The 19481-nt window shown below is 32.3% G+C and overlaps 1 protein-coding gene across 1 annotated transcript in view; it reads right to left on the reverse strand.

Annotated features, from left to right (window-relative positions):
- Positions 1–1441: 1441 nt before the first annotated feature.
- The window catches only part of LOC113806416 (kynurenine aminotransferase), a 36812-nt gene continuing 18772 nt past the window's right edge, over positions 1442–19481 (reverse strand). The window contains exon 6 of the mRNA XM_070124064.1: positions 1442–1485. Within this exon, the coding sequence (XP_069980165.1) occupies positions 1442–1485 (44 nt within the window). The remainder of the gene's footprint in view (positions 1486–19481) is intronic.

Consider the following 19481-nt stretch of genomic DNA (forward strand, 5'->3'; position numbering starts at 1 on the left):
TAACCTAAACCTAAACATAAACATAAACATAAACATAAACATAAACCTAACCTAAACCTAACCTAAACCTAACCTAAACCTAACCTAAACCTCACCTAAACCTCACCTAAACCTCACCTCACCTCACCTCACCTCACCTCACCTCACCTCACCTCACCTCACCTCACCTAACCTAACCTAACCTAACCTAACCTAACCTAACCTAACCTAACCTAACCTAACCTAACCTAACCTAACCTAATTCCAACTAATGTAACCTAACCTCCATTAAACTGATTTAATATATACCTTTTATAAGAAAACGGAATTTGGGGTCTGCTGATCAAATCTGAGCCTAACCTAACCTAATCTAACCTAACATAACCTAACCAAATTCTAGCAAATGTAACCTAACCTCCATTAAACTGATTTAATATAAACATTATGTAAGAAAACGGAATTTGGGGTCTCCTGATCAAATCGGAGCCTAACCTAACCTAACCGAATTCCAGCTAATGTAATATTAAATTAGTTTAATCGAGGCTAGGTTACATTAGCTGGAATTTGTGAGGTTAAGTTAGGTTAGGTTAGGTTAGGTTAGGTTAGATTAGGCTCAAATTTGACCAGGAGACTCCAAATTTCGTTTTCTCACATGAGCTTTATATTAAATCAGTTTAATCGAGGCTAGGTTACATTAGCTGGAATTTGGTGAGGTTAGGTTAGGTTAGGTTAAGCTCAAATTTGACCAGGAGACTCCAAATTTCGTTTTCTCACATGAGCTTTATATTAAATCAGTTTAATGGAGGCTAGGTTACATTAGCTGGAATTTGGTGAGGTTAGGTTAGGCTCAAATTTGACCAGGAGACTCCAAATTTCGTTTTCTCACATGAGCTTTATATTAAATCAGTTTCATGGAGGCTAGGTTACATTAGCTGGAATTTGGTGAGGTTAGGTTAGGTTAGGTTAGGCTCAAATTTTACCAGGAGACTCCAAATTTCGTTTTCTCACATGAGCTTTATATTAAAACAGATTAATCGAGACTAGGTTACATTAACTGGAATTTGGTGAGGTTAGGTTAGGTTAGGCTCAAATTTGACCAGGAGACTGCAAATTTCGTTTCCTCACATGAGATTTATATTAAATCAGTTTAATTGAGGCTAGGTTACATTAGCTGGAATTTGGTGAGGTTAGGTTAGGTTAGGTTAGGTTAGGCTCATATTTGACCAGGAGACTCCAAATTTCGTTTTCTCACATGAGCTTTAGATTAAGTCAATTTGATCGAGGCTAGGTTACATTAGCTGGAATTTGGTGAGGCTGGCTTAGGTTAGGTTAGGTTAGGCTCAAATTTGACCAGGAGACTCCAAATTTTGTTTTCTCACATGAGCTTTAGATTAAGTCAATTTGATCGAGGCTAGGTTACATTAGCTGGAATTTGGTGAGGTTAGGTTAGGTTAGGTTAGGCTCAAATTTGACCAGGAGACTCCAAATTTCGTTTTCTCACACGAGCTTTATATTAAATGAGTTTAATTGAGGCTAGGTTACATTAGCTGGAATTTGGTGAGGTTAGGTTAGGTTAGCTTAGCTTAGCTTAGGTTAGGCTGAGATTTGATTAGGACACCCCAAATTCCGTTTTCTCACATGAGCTTTATATTAAATCAGTTTAATCGAGGCTAGGTTACATTAGCTGGAATTTGGTGAGGTTAGGTTAGGTCAGGTTAGGTTACGTTAGGTTAGTCTCAGATTTGACCAGGAGACTCCAAATTTCGTTTTCTCATATGAGCTTTATTTTAAATCAGTTTATTCGAGGCTAGGTTACATTAGCTGGAATTTGGTGAGGTTAGGTTAGGTTAGGTTGTTAGTTTAGGCTCAAATTTGACCAGGAGACTGCATATTTCGTTTTCTCACATGAGCTTTATATTAAAACAGATTAATCGAGACTAGGTTACATTAACTGGAATTTGGTGAGGTTAGGTTAGGTTAGGCTCAAATTTGACCAGGAGACTCCAAATTTCGTTTTCTCACATGAGCTTTATATTAAATCAGTTTAATCGAGGCTAGGTTACATTAGCTGGAATTTGGTGAGGTTAGGTTAGGTTAGGTTAGGTTAGGCTCGGCTCATATTTGACCAGGAGACTCCAAATTTCGTGTTCTCACATGAGCTTTATATTAAATCAGTTTAATCGAGGCTAGGTTACATTAGCTGAAATTTGGTGAGGTTAGGTTACGTTAGGTTAGGTTAGGTTAGGCTCAAATTTGACCAGGAGACTCCAAATTTCGTTTTCTCACATGAGCTTTATATTAAATCAGTTTAATCGAGGCTAGGTTACATTAGCTGGAATTTGGTGAGGTTAGGTTAGGTTAGGTTAGGTTAGGCTCAAATTTGACCAGGAGACTCCAAATTTCATTTTCTCCCATGAGCTTAACATTAAATGAGTTTAATCGAGGCTAGGTTACATTAGCTGGAATTTGGTGAGGTTAGGGTAGGTTAGGTTAGGTTAGGCTCAAATTTGACCAGGAGACTCCAAATTTCGTTTTCTCGCATGAGCTTTATATTAAAGCAGTTTAATCGTGGCTAGGTTACATTAGCTGGAATTTGGTGAGGTTAGGTTAGGTTAGGGTCAAATTTGACCAGGAGACTCCAAATTTCGTTTTGTCACATGAGCTTTATATTAAATCAGTTTAATCGAGGCTAGGTTACATTAGCTGGAATTTGGTGAGGTTAGGTTAGTCTCAAATTTGACTAGGAGACTCCAAATTTCGTTTTCTCTCATGAGCTTTATATTAAATCAGTTTAATCGAGGCTAGGTTACATTAGCAGGAATTTGGTGAGGTTAGGTTAGGCTCAAATTTGACCAGAAGACTCCAAATTTCGTTTTCTTATATGAGCTTTATATTAAATCAGTTTAATCGAGGCTAGGTTACATTAGCTGGAATTTGGTGAGATTAGGTTAGGTTAGGTTAGGTTAGCCTCAAATTTGACCAGGAGACTGCAAATTTCGTTTTCTCACATGAGCTATATATTAAATCAGTTTAATCGAGGCTAGGTTACATTAGCTGGAAATTTGTGAGGTTAGGTTAGGTTACGTTAGGCTAGGCCCAAATTTGACCAGGAGACTTCAAATTTCGTTTTCTCACGTGAACTTTATATTAAATCAGTTTAATCGAGGCTAGGTTACATTAGCTGGAATTTGGTGAGGCTGGTTTATGTTAGGTTAGGTGAGGTTAAGCTCAAATTTGACCAGGAGACTCCAAATTTTGTTTTCTCACATGAGCTTTAGATTAAGTCAATTTGATCGAGGCTAGGTTACATTAGCTGGAATTTGGTGAGGTTAGGTTAGGTTAGGTTAGGCTCAAATTTGACCAGGAGACTCCAAATTTCGTTTTCTCACACGAGCTTTATATTAAATGAGTTTAATTGAGGCTAGGTTACATTAGCTGGAATTTGGTGAGGTTAGGTTAGGTTAGCTTAGCTTAGCTTAGGTTAGGCTGAGATTTGATTAGGACACCCCAAATTCCGTTTTCTCACATGAGCTTTATATTAAATCAGTTTAATCGAGGCTAGGTTACATTAGCTGGAATTTCGTGAGGTTAGGTTAGGTCAGGTTAGGTTAGGTTAGGTTAGGCTCAAATTTGACCAGGAGACTCCAAATTTCGTTTTGTCACATGAGCTTTATATTAAATCAATTTAATCGAGGCTAGGTTACATTAGCTGGAATTTGGTGAGGTTAGGTTAGGTTAGGTTGTTAGTTTAGGCTCAAATTTGACCAGGAGACTGCATATTTCGTTTTCTCACATGAGCTTTATATTAAAACAGATTAATCGAGACTAGGTTACATTAACTGGAATTTGGTGAGGTTAGGTTAGGTTAGGCTCAAATTTGACCAGGAGACTCCAAATTTCGTTTTCTCACATGAGCTTTATATTAAATCAATTTAATCGAGGCTAGGTTACATTAGCTGGAATTTGGTGAGGTTAGGTTAGGTTCATCTAGGCTCAAATTTGACTAGGAGACTCCAAATTTCGTTTTCTCACATGAGCTTTATATTAAATCAGTTTAATCGAGGCTAGGTTACATTAGCTGGAATTTGGTAAGGTTAGATTAGGTTAGGTTAGGTTTGGTTAGTCTGAAATTTGACCAGGAGACTCCAAATTTCGTTTTCTCACATGAGCTTTATATTAAATCAGTTTAATCGAGGCTAGGTTACATTAGCTGGAATTTGGTGAGGTTAGGTTAGGTTAGGTTAGGTTAGGCTCAAATTTGACCAGGAGACTCCAAATTTCGTTTTCTCACATGAGCTTTATATTAAATCAGTTTAATCAAGGCTAGGTTACATTAGCTGGAATTTGGTGAGGTTAGGTTAGGTTAGGTTAGGCTCAAATTTGACCAGGAGACTCCAAATTTCGTTTTCTCACATATGCTTTATATTAAATCAGTTTAATCGAGGCTAGGTTACATTAGCTGGAATTTTGTGAGGTTAGGTTAGGTTAGGTTATGTTAGGCTCAAATATGACCAGGAAACTCCAAAATTCATTTTCTCACATGTGCTTTATATTAAATCAGTTTTATCGAGGCTAGGTTACATTAGCTGGAATTTAGTGAGGTAAGGTTAGGATAGGTTAGGTTAGGTTAGGTTAGGCTGAAATTTGACCAGGAGACTCCAAATTTCGTTTTCTCACATGAGATTTATATTAAATCAGTTTAATCGAGGCTAGGTTAAATTGGCTGGAATTTGAGCCTAACCTAACCTACCCTAACTTAACCTCACCAAATTCCAGCTAATGTAACCTAGCCTCGATTAAACTGATTTAATATTATAGCTCATGTGAGAAAACGAAATTTGGAGTCTCCTGGTCAAATTTGAGCCTAACCTAACCAAACCTAACTTCACCAAATTCCAGCTAATGTAACCTAGCCTCGATTAAACTGATTTAATATAAAGCTCATGTGAGAAAACGAAATTTGGAGTCTCCTGGTCAAATTTGAGCCTAACCTAACCTAACCTAACCTAACCTAACCTCACCAAATTCCAGCTAATGTAACCTAACCTCGATTAAACTGATTTAATATAAAGCTCATGTGAGAAAACGAAATTTGGAGTCTCCTGGTCAAATTTGAGCCTTACCTAACCTAACCTAACCTAACCTAACCTCACCTCACCAAATTCCAGCTAATGTAACCTAGCCTCGATTAAACGGATTTAATATAAAGCTCATGTGAGAAAACGAATTTTGGAGTCTCCTGGTCAAATTTGAGCCTAACCTAACCTAACCTAACCTAACCTAACCTCACCAAATTCCAGTTAATGTAACCTAACCTCCATTAAACTGATTTAATATAAAGCACATGTGAGAAAACGAAATTTGGAGTCTCCTGGTCAAATTTGAGCCTAACCTAACCTGACCTAACCTAACCTCACCAAATTCCAGCTAATATAACCTAGCCTCGATTAAACTGATTTAATATAAAACTCATGTGAGAAAACGAAATTTGGAGTCTCCTGGTAAATTTGAGCCTAACCTAACCTAACCTAACCTCACCAAATTCCAGCTAATGTAACCTAGCCTTGATTAAACTGATTTAATGTAAAGCTCATGTGAGAAAACGACAATTGGAGTCTCCTGGTCAAATTTGAGCCTAACCTAACCTAACCTAACCTAACCTCACCAAATTCCAGCTAATGTAACGTAGCTTCGATTCGATTAAACTGATTTAATATAAAGCTCATGTGAGAAAACGAAATTTGGAGTCTCCTGGTCAAATTTGAGCCTAACCTAACTTAACCTCACCAAATTCCAGCTAATGTAACCTAGCCTTGATTAAACTGATTTTATATAAAGCTCATGTGAGAAAACGAAATTTGGAGTCTCCTGGTCAAATTTGAGCCTAACCTAACCAAACGTAACCTAACCTAACCTCATCAAATTCCAGCTAATGAAACCTAGGCTCGATTAAACTGATTTAATATAAAGCTCATGTGAGAAAACGAAATTTCGAGTCTTCTGGTCAAATTTGAACGTAACCTAACCTAACCTAACCTAAGCTCACCAAATTCCAGCATCGAGGCTAGGTTACATTAGCTTGAATTTCGTTAGGTTAGGTTAGGATAGGTTAGGTTAGGTTAGGTTAGGCTGAAATTTGACCAGGAGACTCCAAATTTCGTTTTCTCACATGAGATTTATATTAAATCAGTTTAATCGAGGCTAGGTTAAATTGGCTGGAATTTGAGCCTAACCTAACCTACCCTAACTTAACCTCACCAAATTCCAGCTAATGTAACCTAGCCTCGATTAAACTGATTTAATATTATAGCTCATGTGAGAAAACGAAATTTGGAGTCTCCTGGTCAAATTTGAGCCTAACCTAACCAAACCTAACTTCACCAAATTCCAGCTAATGTAACCTAGCCTCGATTAAACTGATTTAATATAAAGCTCATGTGAGAAAACGAAATTTGGAGTCTCCTGGTCAAATTTGAGCCTAACCTAACCTAACCTAACCTAACCTACCCTCACCAAATTCCAGCTAATGTAACCTAACCTCGATTAAACTGATTTAATATAAAGCTCATGTGAGAAAACGAAATTTGGAGTCTCCTGGTCAAATTTGAGCCTTACCTAACCTAACCTAACCTAACCTAACCTCACCTCACCAAATTCCAGCTAATGTAACCTAGCCTCGATTAAACGGATTTAATATAAAGCTCATGTGAGAAAACGAATTTTGGAGTCTCCTGGTCAAATTTGAGCCTAACCTAACCTAACCTAACCTAACCTAACCTCACCAAATTCCAGTTAATGTAACCTAACCTCCATTAAACTGATTTAATATAAAGCACATGTGAGAAAACGAAATTTGGAGTCTCCTGGTCAAATTTGAGCCTAACCTAACCTGACCTAACCTAACCTCACCAAATTCCAGCTAATATAACCTAGCCTCGATTAAACTGATTTAATATAAAACTCATGTGAGAAAACGAAATTTGGAGTCTCCTGGTAAATTTGAGCCTAACCTAACCTAACCTAACCTCACCAAATTCCAGCTAATGTAACCTAGCCTTGATTAAACTGATTTAATGTAAAGCTCATGTGAGAAAACGACAATTGGAGTCTCCTGGTCAAATTTGAGCCTAACCTAACCTAACCTAACCTAACCTCACCAAATTCCAGCTAATGTAACGTAGCTTCGATTCGATTAAACTGATTTAATATAAAGCTCATGTGAGAAAACGAAATTTGGAGTCTCCTGGTCAAATTTGAGCCTAACCTAACTTAACCTCACCAAATTCCAGCTAATGTAACCTAGCCTTGATTAAACTGATTTTATATAAAGCTCATGTGAGAAAACGAAATTTGGAGTCTCCTGGTCAAATTTGAGCCTAACCTAACCAAACGTAACCTAACCTAACCTCATCAAATTCCAGCTAATGAAACCTAGGCTCGATTAAACTGATTTAATATAAAGCTCATGTGAGAAAACGAAATTTCGAGTCTTCTGGTCAAATTTGAACGTAACCTAACCTAACCTAACCTAAGCTCACCAAATTCCAGCTAATGTAACCTAGCCTCGATTAAACGGATTTAATATAAAGCTCATGTGAGAAAACGAAATTTGTAGTCTCCTGGTCAAATTTGAGCCAAACCTAACCTAACCTAACCTCACCAAATTCCAGCTAATGTAACCTAGCCTCGATTAAACTGATTTTATATAAAGCTCATGTGAGAAAACGAAATTTGGAATCTCCTGGTCAAATTTGAGCCTAACCTAATGTAACCTAACCTAACCTCAGCAAATTCCAGCTAATGTAACCTAGCCTCGATTAAACTGATTTGATATAAAGATCATGTGAGAAAACGAAATTTGGAGTCTCCTGGTCAAATTTGAGCCTAACCTAACTTAACCTCACCAAATTCCAGCTAATGTAACCTAGCCTTGATTAAACTGATTTTATATAAAGCTCATGTGAGAAAACAAAATTCCGAAGCTCCTGGTCAAATTTGAGCCTAACCTAACCTAACCTAACCTAAGCTCACCAAATTCCAGCTAATGTAACCTAGCCTCCATTAAACTGATTTAATATAAAGCTCATGTGAGAAAACGAAATTTGGAGTCTCCTGGTAAAATTTGAGCTTAACCTAACCTAACCTAACCTCACCATATTACAGCTAATGTAACCTAGCCTCGATTAAACTGATTTAATATAAAGCTCATGTGAGAAAACGAAATTTAGAGTCTCCTGGTCAAATTTGAGCCTAACCTAACCTAACCTAACCTAAGCTCACCAAATTCCAGCTAATGTAACCTAGCCTCGATTAAACTGATTTAATATAAAGCACATGTGAGAAAACGAAATTTGGAGTCTCCTGGTCAAATTTGAGCCTAACCTAACCTAACCTAACCTCACCAAATTCCAGCTAATGTAACCTAGCCTCGATTAAACGGATTTAATATAAAGCTCATGTGAGAAAACAAAATTTGGAGTCTCCTGGTCAAATTTGAGCCTAACCTGACCTAACGTAACCTAATCTAACCTCACCAAATTCCAGCTAATGTAACATAGCCTCAATTAAACCGATTTATTATAAAGCTCATGTGAGAAAACGAAATTTGGAGTTTCCTGGTCAAATTTGAGCCTAACCTAACCTAACCTAACCTCACCAAATTCCAGCTAATGGAACCTGGCCTTGATTAAATTGATTTAATATAATGCTCATATGAGAAAACGAAATTTGGAGTTTCCTGGTCAAATTTGAGCCTAACCTAACCTAACCTCACCAAATTCCAGCTAATGTAACCTAGCCTTGATTAAACTGATTTAATATAAAGCTCATGTGAGAAAACGAAATTTAGAGTCTCCTGGTCAAATTTGAGCCTAACCTAACCTAACCTAACCTCACCAAATTCCAGCTAATGTAACCAAGCCTCGATTAAACTGATTTAATATAAAGCTCATGTAAGAAATCGAAATTTGGAGTCTCCTGGTCAAATCTGAGTTTAACCTAACCTAACCTCACCAAATTCCAGCTAATGTAACCTAGCCTCGATTAAACTGATTTAATATAAAGCTCATGATAATGACAATAATAATGATAATAATGATAAAATGATAATTATAATGATAGTTTTGATAATTACTGCAATAATAGCAATAATTAAGTCTCTTCTAATAATTTTCATACTAAAAATGATAATAAAAAAATAATATCATTATCATTGTCATTATAATCATTATTACTGTCCTTATTATTTCTAGAATTATCATTATTGTTATTATCATTATAAAAATAGTTAAAATGATGAAAATGACAATAATAATTAGCAAAATAATTATTATAGCTGATATAATGACAATAATAATGATAATTATGACGATAATGACTATAATGATAATAATCATAAGAATGATGACAATAATGATAATAATGGTGATAATAATAATAATACAGTCCATTTATAATGAAATAAAGGTTAAAAGTAGTAAAATCCCTAAAGTCGAAAAAATGCAAAATCTAGCTTTTTACATCCTTTTGAGAGAAACGTCGAAAAAAAACTTTTTCGCTTTAAAATGATGATTATGATGATTTTAATCTTAATTCAGGTAATTATGATGATTTTCATGGTAATTCCTAGATTATTAACCATATTGATGATATTCATGATGATAATGACAATAATAATGATAATAATGATAAAATGATAATTATAATGATAGTTTTGATAATTACTGCAATAAAAGCAATAATTAAGTCTATTGTCATCATTTTCATACTAATAATGACAATAGAAATAATATTATTATCATTGTCATTATAATAATTATTACTGTCATTATTATATCTAAAAATATCATTATTGTTACTATCATTATAAAAATAGTTATAATGATGAAAATGACAATAATAATTAGCATAATAATTATTATAACTGCAATAATGATAATAATAATAATGATAATTATGACGATAATGACTATAATGATAATAATCATAAGATTATCGACAATAATGATAATAATGATAATAATAATAATCAAAGACTCCATTTATAATGAAATAAAGGCGAAAAGTAGTAAAATCCCAAAAGGCGTATTACAGCCTTTTGAGAGAAACGCTTTTAAATGATAATTATGATGATTTTAACATTAATTCAGGTAATTATGATTATTTTCATAATGAATACTTTATTATTAACAATAATGATGATAATCATGATGATATTGAAAATTATAGAGATGATGATAAAATGTCAATTATAATGATAGTTTTGATATTTACTGCAATACTAGCAATAATTAAGTCTATTCTAATCATTTTCACACTAATAATGACAATAGAAATAATAATAATATCATGATCATTGTCATTATAATTATTATTAGTCATTATTATTGCCAAAATTATCATTATTGTTATTATCATTATAAAAATAGTTATAATGAAAATGACAATAATATTTAGCATAATAATTATGATAACTTCAATAAAGATTTATAATGATAATGATAATTATGACGATAATTACTATAATGATAATCATAAGAATAATGACAATAATGCTAATGATGATAACAATAATCATAGAGTCCATTTATAATGAAATAAAGGCGAAAAGTAGTAAAATTCCAAAAGTTGAAAAAATGACAAAATTTAGCGTATGATAGACTTTTGAGAGAAACGCCAAAAAAACTTTTTCGCTTTTAAATGATAATTATGATGATTTTAAAATTAATTCAGGTAATATGATGCTTTCATGACAATTCCTTTACTATTAACCATACACACACACACACATACACACACACACACACACACACACACACACACACACACACACACACACACACACACACACACACATATATATATATATATATATATATATATATATATATATATATATATATATATATATATATATATATACATATATATGTGTATATGTACATGTATATATATATATATATATATATATATATATATATATATATATATATATATATATATATATATATATATATATATATATATATATAAAATAATTACCTGAATTAATGTTAAAAAACACTAATAATTACCATTAAAAAACGAAAAAAGGTGGTTTGTCGACGTTTCTCTCAAAAGGCTGTAATACGCTAAATTTTGCCGTTTTTTTCGACTTTTGGGATATTACTTCCGGCCTTTATTTCATTATTAATGAACTGAATAATAATTATTATCATCATTATTATCATTACTGTCATAGCAATAATGATAATTTTAGAAATAATAATAACATTAATAATAATTATAATGACAATGATAATTATGTTATTATTATTTCTATTGCAATATTATTCTACTGAATAATAATTATCATCATCATTATTATCATTACGGTCATTATTTTCATGATTATTATCATTGTAGTCATTATCATCATGATCATCATTATTATCATCATTATTGCAGTTATAATAATTATTATGCTAATTCTTATTGCTATTATTATTATAACTATTTATATAATGATTATAGCAATAATGATAATTTTAGAAATAATAATGACAATCATAATAATTATAATGACAATGATAATGATGTTATTATTATTTCTATTGTCATTATCAGTATGAACATTATTGGAATAGAGTTAATTATTGCTATTATTGTAGTAATTATCAAAATTATTATAATTATGATTTTATCATTATTATTGTCATTATTATCATAATTATCATTATCATTGTCAATAATAAAGGAATTATCATGGAAATCATCATAATTACCTGAATTAATGTTAAAATCCTCATAATTACCATTAAAAAGCGAAAAAGGTTTTTTTTTAGACGTTTCTCTCAGACGTTTCTAGATTTTGCCGTTTTTTCGACTTCTGGGTTTTTATTACTTCTGGCCTTTATTTTATATTAAATGGACTGAATAATAATTATTATCTCATTATTATCATTAGTGTCATTATTTTCATGATTATCATCATCATAGTCATTATCATCATGATTATATCTATTTATATAATGATAATAGCAATAATGATAATTTTAGAAATAATAATGACAATAATAATTATAATGACAATGATAATGATGTTATTATTATTTCTATCGCAATTATTAGTATGAAATTATTGGAATAGAGTTAATTATTGCTATTATTGCAGTAATTATCAAAATTATTTAAATGATTATGATTTTATCATTATTATTGTCACCATCATTGTCATTATCATACTTATTATCATCATTGTTTTCAAAAATAAAGGAATTATCATGAAAATCATCGTAATTACCATTACAAAGCGAATAAGTGGGTTTTTCGATGCTTCTGTGAAAAGGATGTAATACGCTAGATTTTTCCATTTTTCGACTTTTGGGATTTTATTACTTCTGGCCTTTATTTCATCATAAATGGACTAAATAATAATTATTATCATCATTATTATCATTACTCTCATTTATTTCATGATTATTATCCTTATAGTCATTACCATCCATATTATCATTATTATTATCATCATTATTGCAGTTATAATAATTATTATGGTAATTATTATTGCTCTTTTTATCATTTTCACTATTCATATAATGATAATAGCAATAATGGTAATTCTAAAAATAATAAGGATAATAATAATAATTATAATGACAATGATAATGATATTATTATTTCTATCGCAATTATTAGTATGATATTACTGGAATAGACTTAATTATTGCTATTATTATTAAAATTATTATTATAATTATAATTTTATCTTTATTATTGTCCTTATCATTGTCATTACCATCATTATTGTCAATAATAAAGGAATTATCATGAAAATCATCATAATTACCTGAATTAATGTTAAAATCCTCGTAATTACCATTAAAAAGCGAAAAGGTTTTTTTCGACGTTTCTCTGAAAAGGCTGTAATACGCTAGATTTTGCCGTTTTTTGGACTTTTGGGATTTTATTACTTCTGGCCTTTATTTCATTATAAATAGAATTTTCATGGTTATTATCATTATAGTCATTATCATCATGATTATCATTATTATCATCATTTTTGCTGTTATAATAATTACTATGCTAATTATTATTGCTATATCTATCGTTATAACTATTTATATAATGATAATAGCAATAATGATAATTTTATAAATAATAATGATTAATAATAATTATATTGAAAATGATAATGATGTTATTCTTCTTTCTATTGCCATTATTAGTATGAAAATTATTGGAATAGAGTTAATTATTGCTATTATTGCAGTAATTATCAAAATTATTATTATAATTATGATTTTATTATTATTATCCCCCCCAATCCCTTGCCCGTTGTTGTCGTGGGGGGGCTTAGGAGACGAAGACTGAGACCCAATACAGGGATCTCCCCTGCCTAGGGCCTCAGCCCTCGACTCAACTAATTTTGCATGGTCTTTTTTTTCTCCAGCTTTTGTTTCCGTCTCTTCTCCATCCCCTTCTGCTATCTACTTCCTAAGGTGTGAGAGCCGTGCTGAGAGGATGAAAGGCTGACCTAGTGCCAGTCCTGAACGGCCTGCGGGAACTATGGGCACGGTACTCCTGACTAATCTAGCCCTTACCTTCAGTAGCGAAAGGAGGTGGACCGAATAGGCCTATTTACATAATCCAGGTTCCCCATGACCAGTAATGAGAATGTAATCCCTTTATTAGAGGCTATGAGGCTAGCCCCTTTATCAAATAGCCCCAACCCAGGCTCTCCTTTGACCACGGCTCCGAACACTGAAACTACTGCCCACTCCTCAATGCCTACTAGTGCATTACCCACCCAAGCAGAGAATCAATCTCCAGAAGACATTCCTACCCACCCAACTTCCTCAAATTCAACTCCACCCCTGCAACCTTCATCAAACAACCAATCCTCCCTTATTACTACCTTGCAACCTTATTCTCCATCATTCCGTAATACTCCCTCTTCCACACGTCCCCGACTATCCACCACCACCAACCCTACAGATATCTTAAATACTCTGTTTAGCCCAGCTAAATGGGACCGATTTTTCGTGATCCCTGCTACAGCTCCTTACTCAGGCAACACTCTTCTCTTTCAACAATGCCTCCAAAAACAAGTAGGTAGAGTCCCTTTCTATACCAGACGCGATCGCTCCCGTCTGGTAACAGTCAGATCAGAAACTGAATCTATAGCACTGTCAAATTTAACTGATCATTCTGGCAACCCCATTCCTGCAGAACCTCATGCAACCCTTAATACCTGTACCGGAACTGTCTCTCTCTCCCCAGCAAACTGCCCAGTCGATACCAAAGATTGGTCAGACTGTGGAGAAGACTTATTAGGATGCCTCAAAGACCAAGATGTGAAATCAGTACATTGCTACACCATTCCTCCTAAAGGTCAACGAAAGAATCCAACCAATATTGCCAAAATTACCTTCTGTACACATGACCTTCCCTTACGTATCTACATTGGTGGACAATCCCTCCCTGTTCGACCATACCAACCCCCTCCACGTCAATGTCAAAACTGTTGGCGCTTTGGACATCCTGCCAAACATTGCCGTTCCACAGACCGATGCCCCATATGTGCCCAACCTGGTCATAATCGATCAAACTGCTCAGCACAAACACGAACATGTGCTAACTGCGGCGGCCCCCATAATGTATTTTATAGAGGCTGTCCCACTTACAAATTTGAATCTGAGGTAGCAACTCTCAGATACAAAAATGGTCTCACTTTACGTGAAGCCAGACAGGAAGCACGTCGACAAGGTTTCTCTCATACTCCATATTCTAGCAACATCGTTCGCTCAGCCCTTCCCCCTCCACCCAAAAATGTCCCCATTTCCACTTCTACATTTTACATCCCTCAGACCAATTCCTTTGCCACTCTAAACCCAGACACCCCAATCTCAACCACAGCTCCTATCTCAACTACAGCCCCAACACCAACTCCTCTCCCTCCCCGCACTACCCGCAGTAGACAGACTAAACGTTCTAACCCTTCTTCCCCTACAGCACAATCACCTCCACCTACCTATACCTTTGTTCCTGAGACACCAGTCTCCTCTTCCCCCCCTCATAAGAAAACCTTTATTCCACAAAACTCTCTAACCAATTCCATTGCAGAAACAATTACCTTCTCACAAAACTCTCCAACAAACTCCACTGCAGAAACAATGGATGACATTCAAAGCTATATGCTTGAGACACAAAATCCCATAACTCATGCTCCTTCCACACTTGAAGTGGTTGCCGATATTCATAACCCTCCTACTAATATCCCCCCTACACCCCTTTCTCCTACTCCCTCCCAACACAACCTAACCCCCTCAATCCCAACCACCACTGATATCCATCCTCCCAATACCCATCCTTCTGATATGCATCCCCCTCTTACTCACAACACCCCTACACCCTTTCCTCCTAATCCCTCCCAAGACAACACATCCCCTTCAACTCCAACTATCCATCCTTCTGATATTCATCCTCCTAACACTAGCACTCCCCACACATCTACTCCCTCCCAACACAACCCACCCCCTTCAACCCCAACTATAGGCACATTCTCCCTCCCTCCATCCCCTCTATCCTTTGCACTCCCTCCAGGATACACACGAAAATCACTCATGGCACAACAATGCCCTTCTCCAGACTCCCTACCTCCTAATATCCCTCCTTTACACCCCCTAGCTCCTTCCCCTTCAAATTCCCCAACACGTAAATGTGTTATCATTCATAAATCAACTAGGGTATAGCTCTCCTACATTGGAATATTCGCGGTTTCCGCTCTCATAGATCAGACCTACGTCATATCCTTGCTTCTTATAATCCATCTATTATCTGCCTCCAAGAGACTTTCCTCACACACCCTCCTATTCCAATTCCTAATTACCATTTTATCTCTTCCCCACACTCCCTTTATGTCTCGTCTATACTTATCCATCATAAAACACCTTATGTCATACCTCCCATACAAACTGTCCACGTTTTAATACAGCACGTACCTCTGCTTTTCCACACCTATCCTCCCTTCACCGACTTCCCAACATATCAGACATCCTTACAGAATCTCACAGTTTCTGCCTCGACAACCTGTTCTCCTTCCTCAGACACATAAATATCCTTCACTTGATCTAACTCCCTTACCTAAACCACCATAATCTTTTCCCTCATCCTCAACCTCTCAACAATATTATAGATAGTTGACACATTACAACTGTCCCCTGACATCCCTCTTTACTATACTTTCCTATAGTGCTATATGACCTTAGATGTCTAGCACATTTATCTTAACCATTAACCATTAACCATTATTATTATTATTTTCATTATCATTGTCACTATCATCATAATTATCATTATTATCAATAAAAAGGAATTATCGTGAAAATAATCATAATAATTACCTGAATTCATGTTAAAATCCTCATAATTACCATTAAAAAGCGAAAAAAAAAGTTTTTTTTTCGACGTTTCTCTGAAAAGGCTGTAATAAGCTAGATTTTGCCGTTTTTTTTACTTGACTGATTTTATTACTTCTGGCCTTTATTTAATAATATAAGGCCTGAATAATAATTATTATCACCATTATTATCATTACTGTCAGTATTTTCATGATTATTATCATTTTAGTCATTATCATCATGATTATCATTATTATTATCATTATTGCAGTTATAATAATAACCATGCTAATTATTATTTCTATTTTTATCATTGTAACTATTTACATAATAATAGCAATAATGATAATTTTAGAAATAATAATGACAATGATAATTATTATAATGACAATGATAATGATATTATTTCTATTGTCATTATTAGTATGAAAATTATTGGAATAGAGATGATTATATCAGTAATTATCAATATTATCATTAAAATTATGATTTTATCATTATTATTGTCATTATCATTGTCATTATCATCATAATTATCAACATTATTGTCAATAATAAAGGAATTATCATGAAAATCATCATAATTACCTGAATTAATGTTGAAATCATCATAATTACCATTAAAAAGCGAAAAAAGGTTTTTTTCCACGTTTCTCTCAAAAGGCTGAAATACGCTAGATTTTGCCGTTTTTTTCGATTTTTGGGATTTTATTACGTCTTGCCTTTATTTCATTATAAATAGACTGAATAATAATTATTATCATCATTATCATCATTACTGTCATTATTTTCATGATTGTTATCATTATACTCATTATCATCATGATTATGATTATTATTATCGTCATTATTGCAGTTATAATAATTATTATGCTAATCATTATTGCTATTTTTATCATTATAACTATTTATATAATGATAATAGCAATAATGATAATTTAAAAAATAATAATGACAATAATAATAATTATAATAATGATAATGATATTACTATTTCTATTGTCATTATTAGTATGAAAATTATTGGAATAGAGTTAATTATTTCTGTAATTATCAAAATTATCATTATGATTATGATTTTATCATTATTATTGTCATTATCATCATAATTATAATTATTATTTATTGTCAATAATAAAGGAATTATCATGAATGTTGATAATTAGTTAAAATCCTCTTAAGTTCCACTAAAAAGCGAAAAATGTGTTTTTTCGACGTTGCACTGAAAAGGCTGTAATACGCTAGATTTTGCATTTTTTTCCGACTTTTGGGATTTTATTACTTCCTGCATTTATTTCATTACAAATGGACTGAATAATAATTATTATCATCATTATTATCATTACTGTCATTATTTTCATGATTGTTATCATTATAGTCATTATGATCATGATTATCATTATAATTATCATCATTATTGCAGTTTTAATAATTATTATGCTCATTATTATTGCTATTTTTATCATTATAACTATTTATGATAAAAATAGCAATAATAATTAGCATAATAATTATTATAACTGCAATAATTATAATAATAATGATGATCATGATGATAATGGCTATAATGATAATAATCATGAAAATAATGACAGTAATGATAATAATTATTATTCAGTCCATTTATAATCAAATAAAGGCCAAAAGTAATAAAATCCCAAAAATAAAAAAAACGGCAAACCTAGCGTATTGCAGCCTTATGAGAGTAATGTCGAAAAAAACGTTTTTTCTCTTTTTAATGGTAATTATGAGGATTTTAACATTAATTCAGGTAATTATGAGGATTTTCATGATAATTCCTTCATTATTGACAATAATGATAATTATGATGATAATGACAATAATAATGATAATTATGATGATAATGACAATAATAATGATAAAATCATACTTATAATGATAATTTTGATAATAACTGCAATAACAGCAATAATTAAGTCTATTCCAATAATTTCATACTAATAATTGCGATAGAAATAATAATATCATTATCATTGTCATTATAATTATTATTATTGTCATTATTATTTCTAAGATCATCATTATTGCTATTATCATTATATAAATAGTTATAATGATAAAAATAGCAATAATAATTAGCATAATAATTATTATAACTGCAATAATTATGGTAATAATAACAATAATCATGATGATTATGACTATAATGATAATAATCATGAAAATAATGACAGTAATGATAATAATAATGATAATAATTATTATTCAGTCCATTTATAATGAAATAAAGGCCAGACGTAAGAAAATCCCATAAGTCGAAAAAACGGGAAAATCTAGCATATTACAGCCTTTTGATAGAAACGTCGAAAAAACACCTTTTTTGCTTTTTAATGGTAATTATGCGGATTTTAACATTAATTCATGTATGTGAGGATTGGCAATAATGATGATAATTATGATGATAATGACAATGATAATGACAATAATAATGATAAAATCATAATTATAATGATAATTTTGATAATTAGAGCAATAAATAACTCCATTCCAATAATTTTCATACTAATAATGGCAATAGAAATAATAACATTACCATTTTCATTATAATAATTGTCATTATTACTTCTACAATTATCATTATTGCTATCATCAATATATAAATAGTTATAATGATAAAAATAGCAATAATAATAATTATTATAACTGCAATAATGATAACAATAATAATGATAATCATTATGATAATGATTATAATGATAATAATCATGAAAATAATGACAGTAATGATAATTATTATTATTCAGTCCATTTTTAGTGAAATAAAGGCCAGATGTAATAAAATCCCAAATGTCAAAAAAACGGCAAAATCTAGCGTTTTACAACCTTTTGAGAGAAACTTCGAAAAAAAAGCTTTTTCGCTTTTTAATGGTTATGATGTGGATTTTAACATTAATTCAGGTAATTATGATGATTTTCATAATTCTTTTATTATTGAGAATAATGATGATACCTAATAATGACAATGATAATGACAATAATAATGATAAAATCATAATTATAATGATAATTTCGATAATTACTGCAATAATAGCAATAATTAACTCTATTCCAATAGTTTCATACAAATAATTGCAATAGAAATAATAATAACATCATTATCAT

This window comes from Penaeus vannamei, chromosome 8 (assembly GCF_042767895.1).
Source record: "Penaeus vannamei isolate JL-2024 chromosome 8, ASM4276789v1, whole genome shotgun sequence".
In the NCBI taxonomy this organism is placed as follows: domain Eukaryota; kingdom Metazoa; phylum Arthropoda; class Malacostraca; order Decapoda; family Penaeidae; genus Penaeus; species Penaeus vannamei.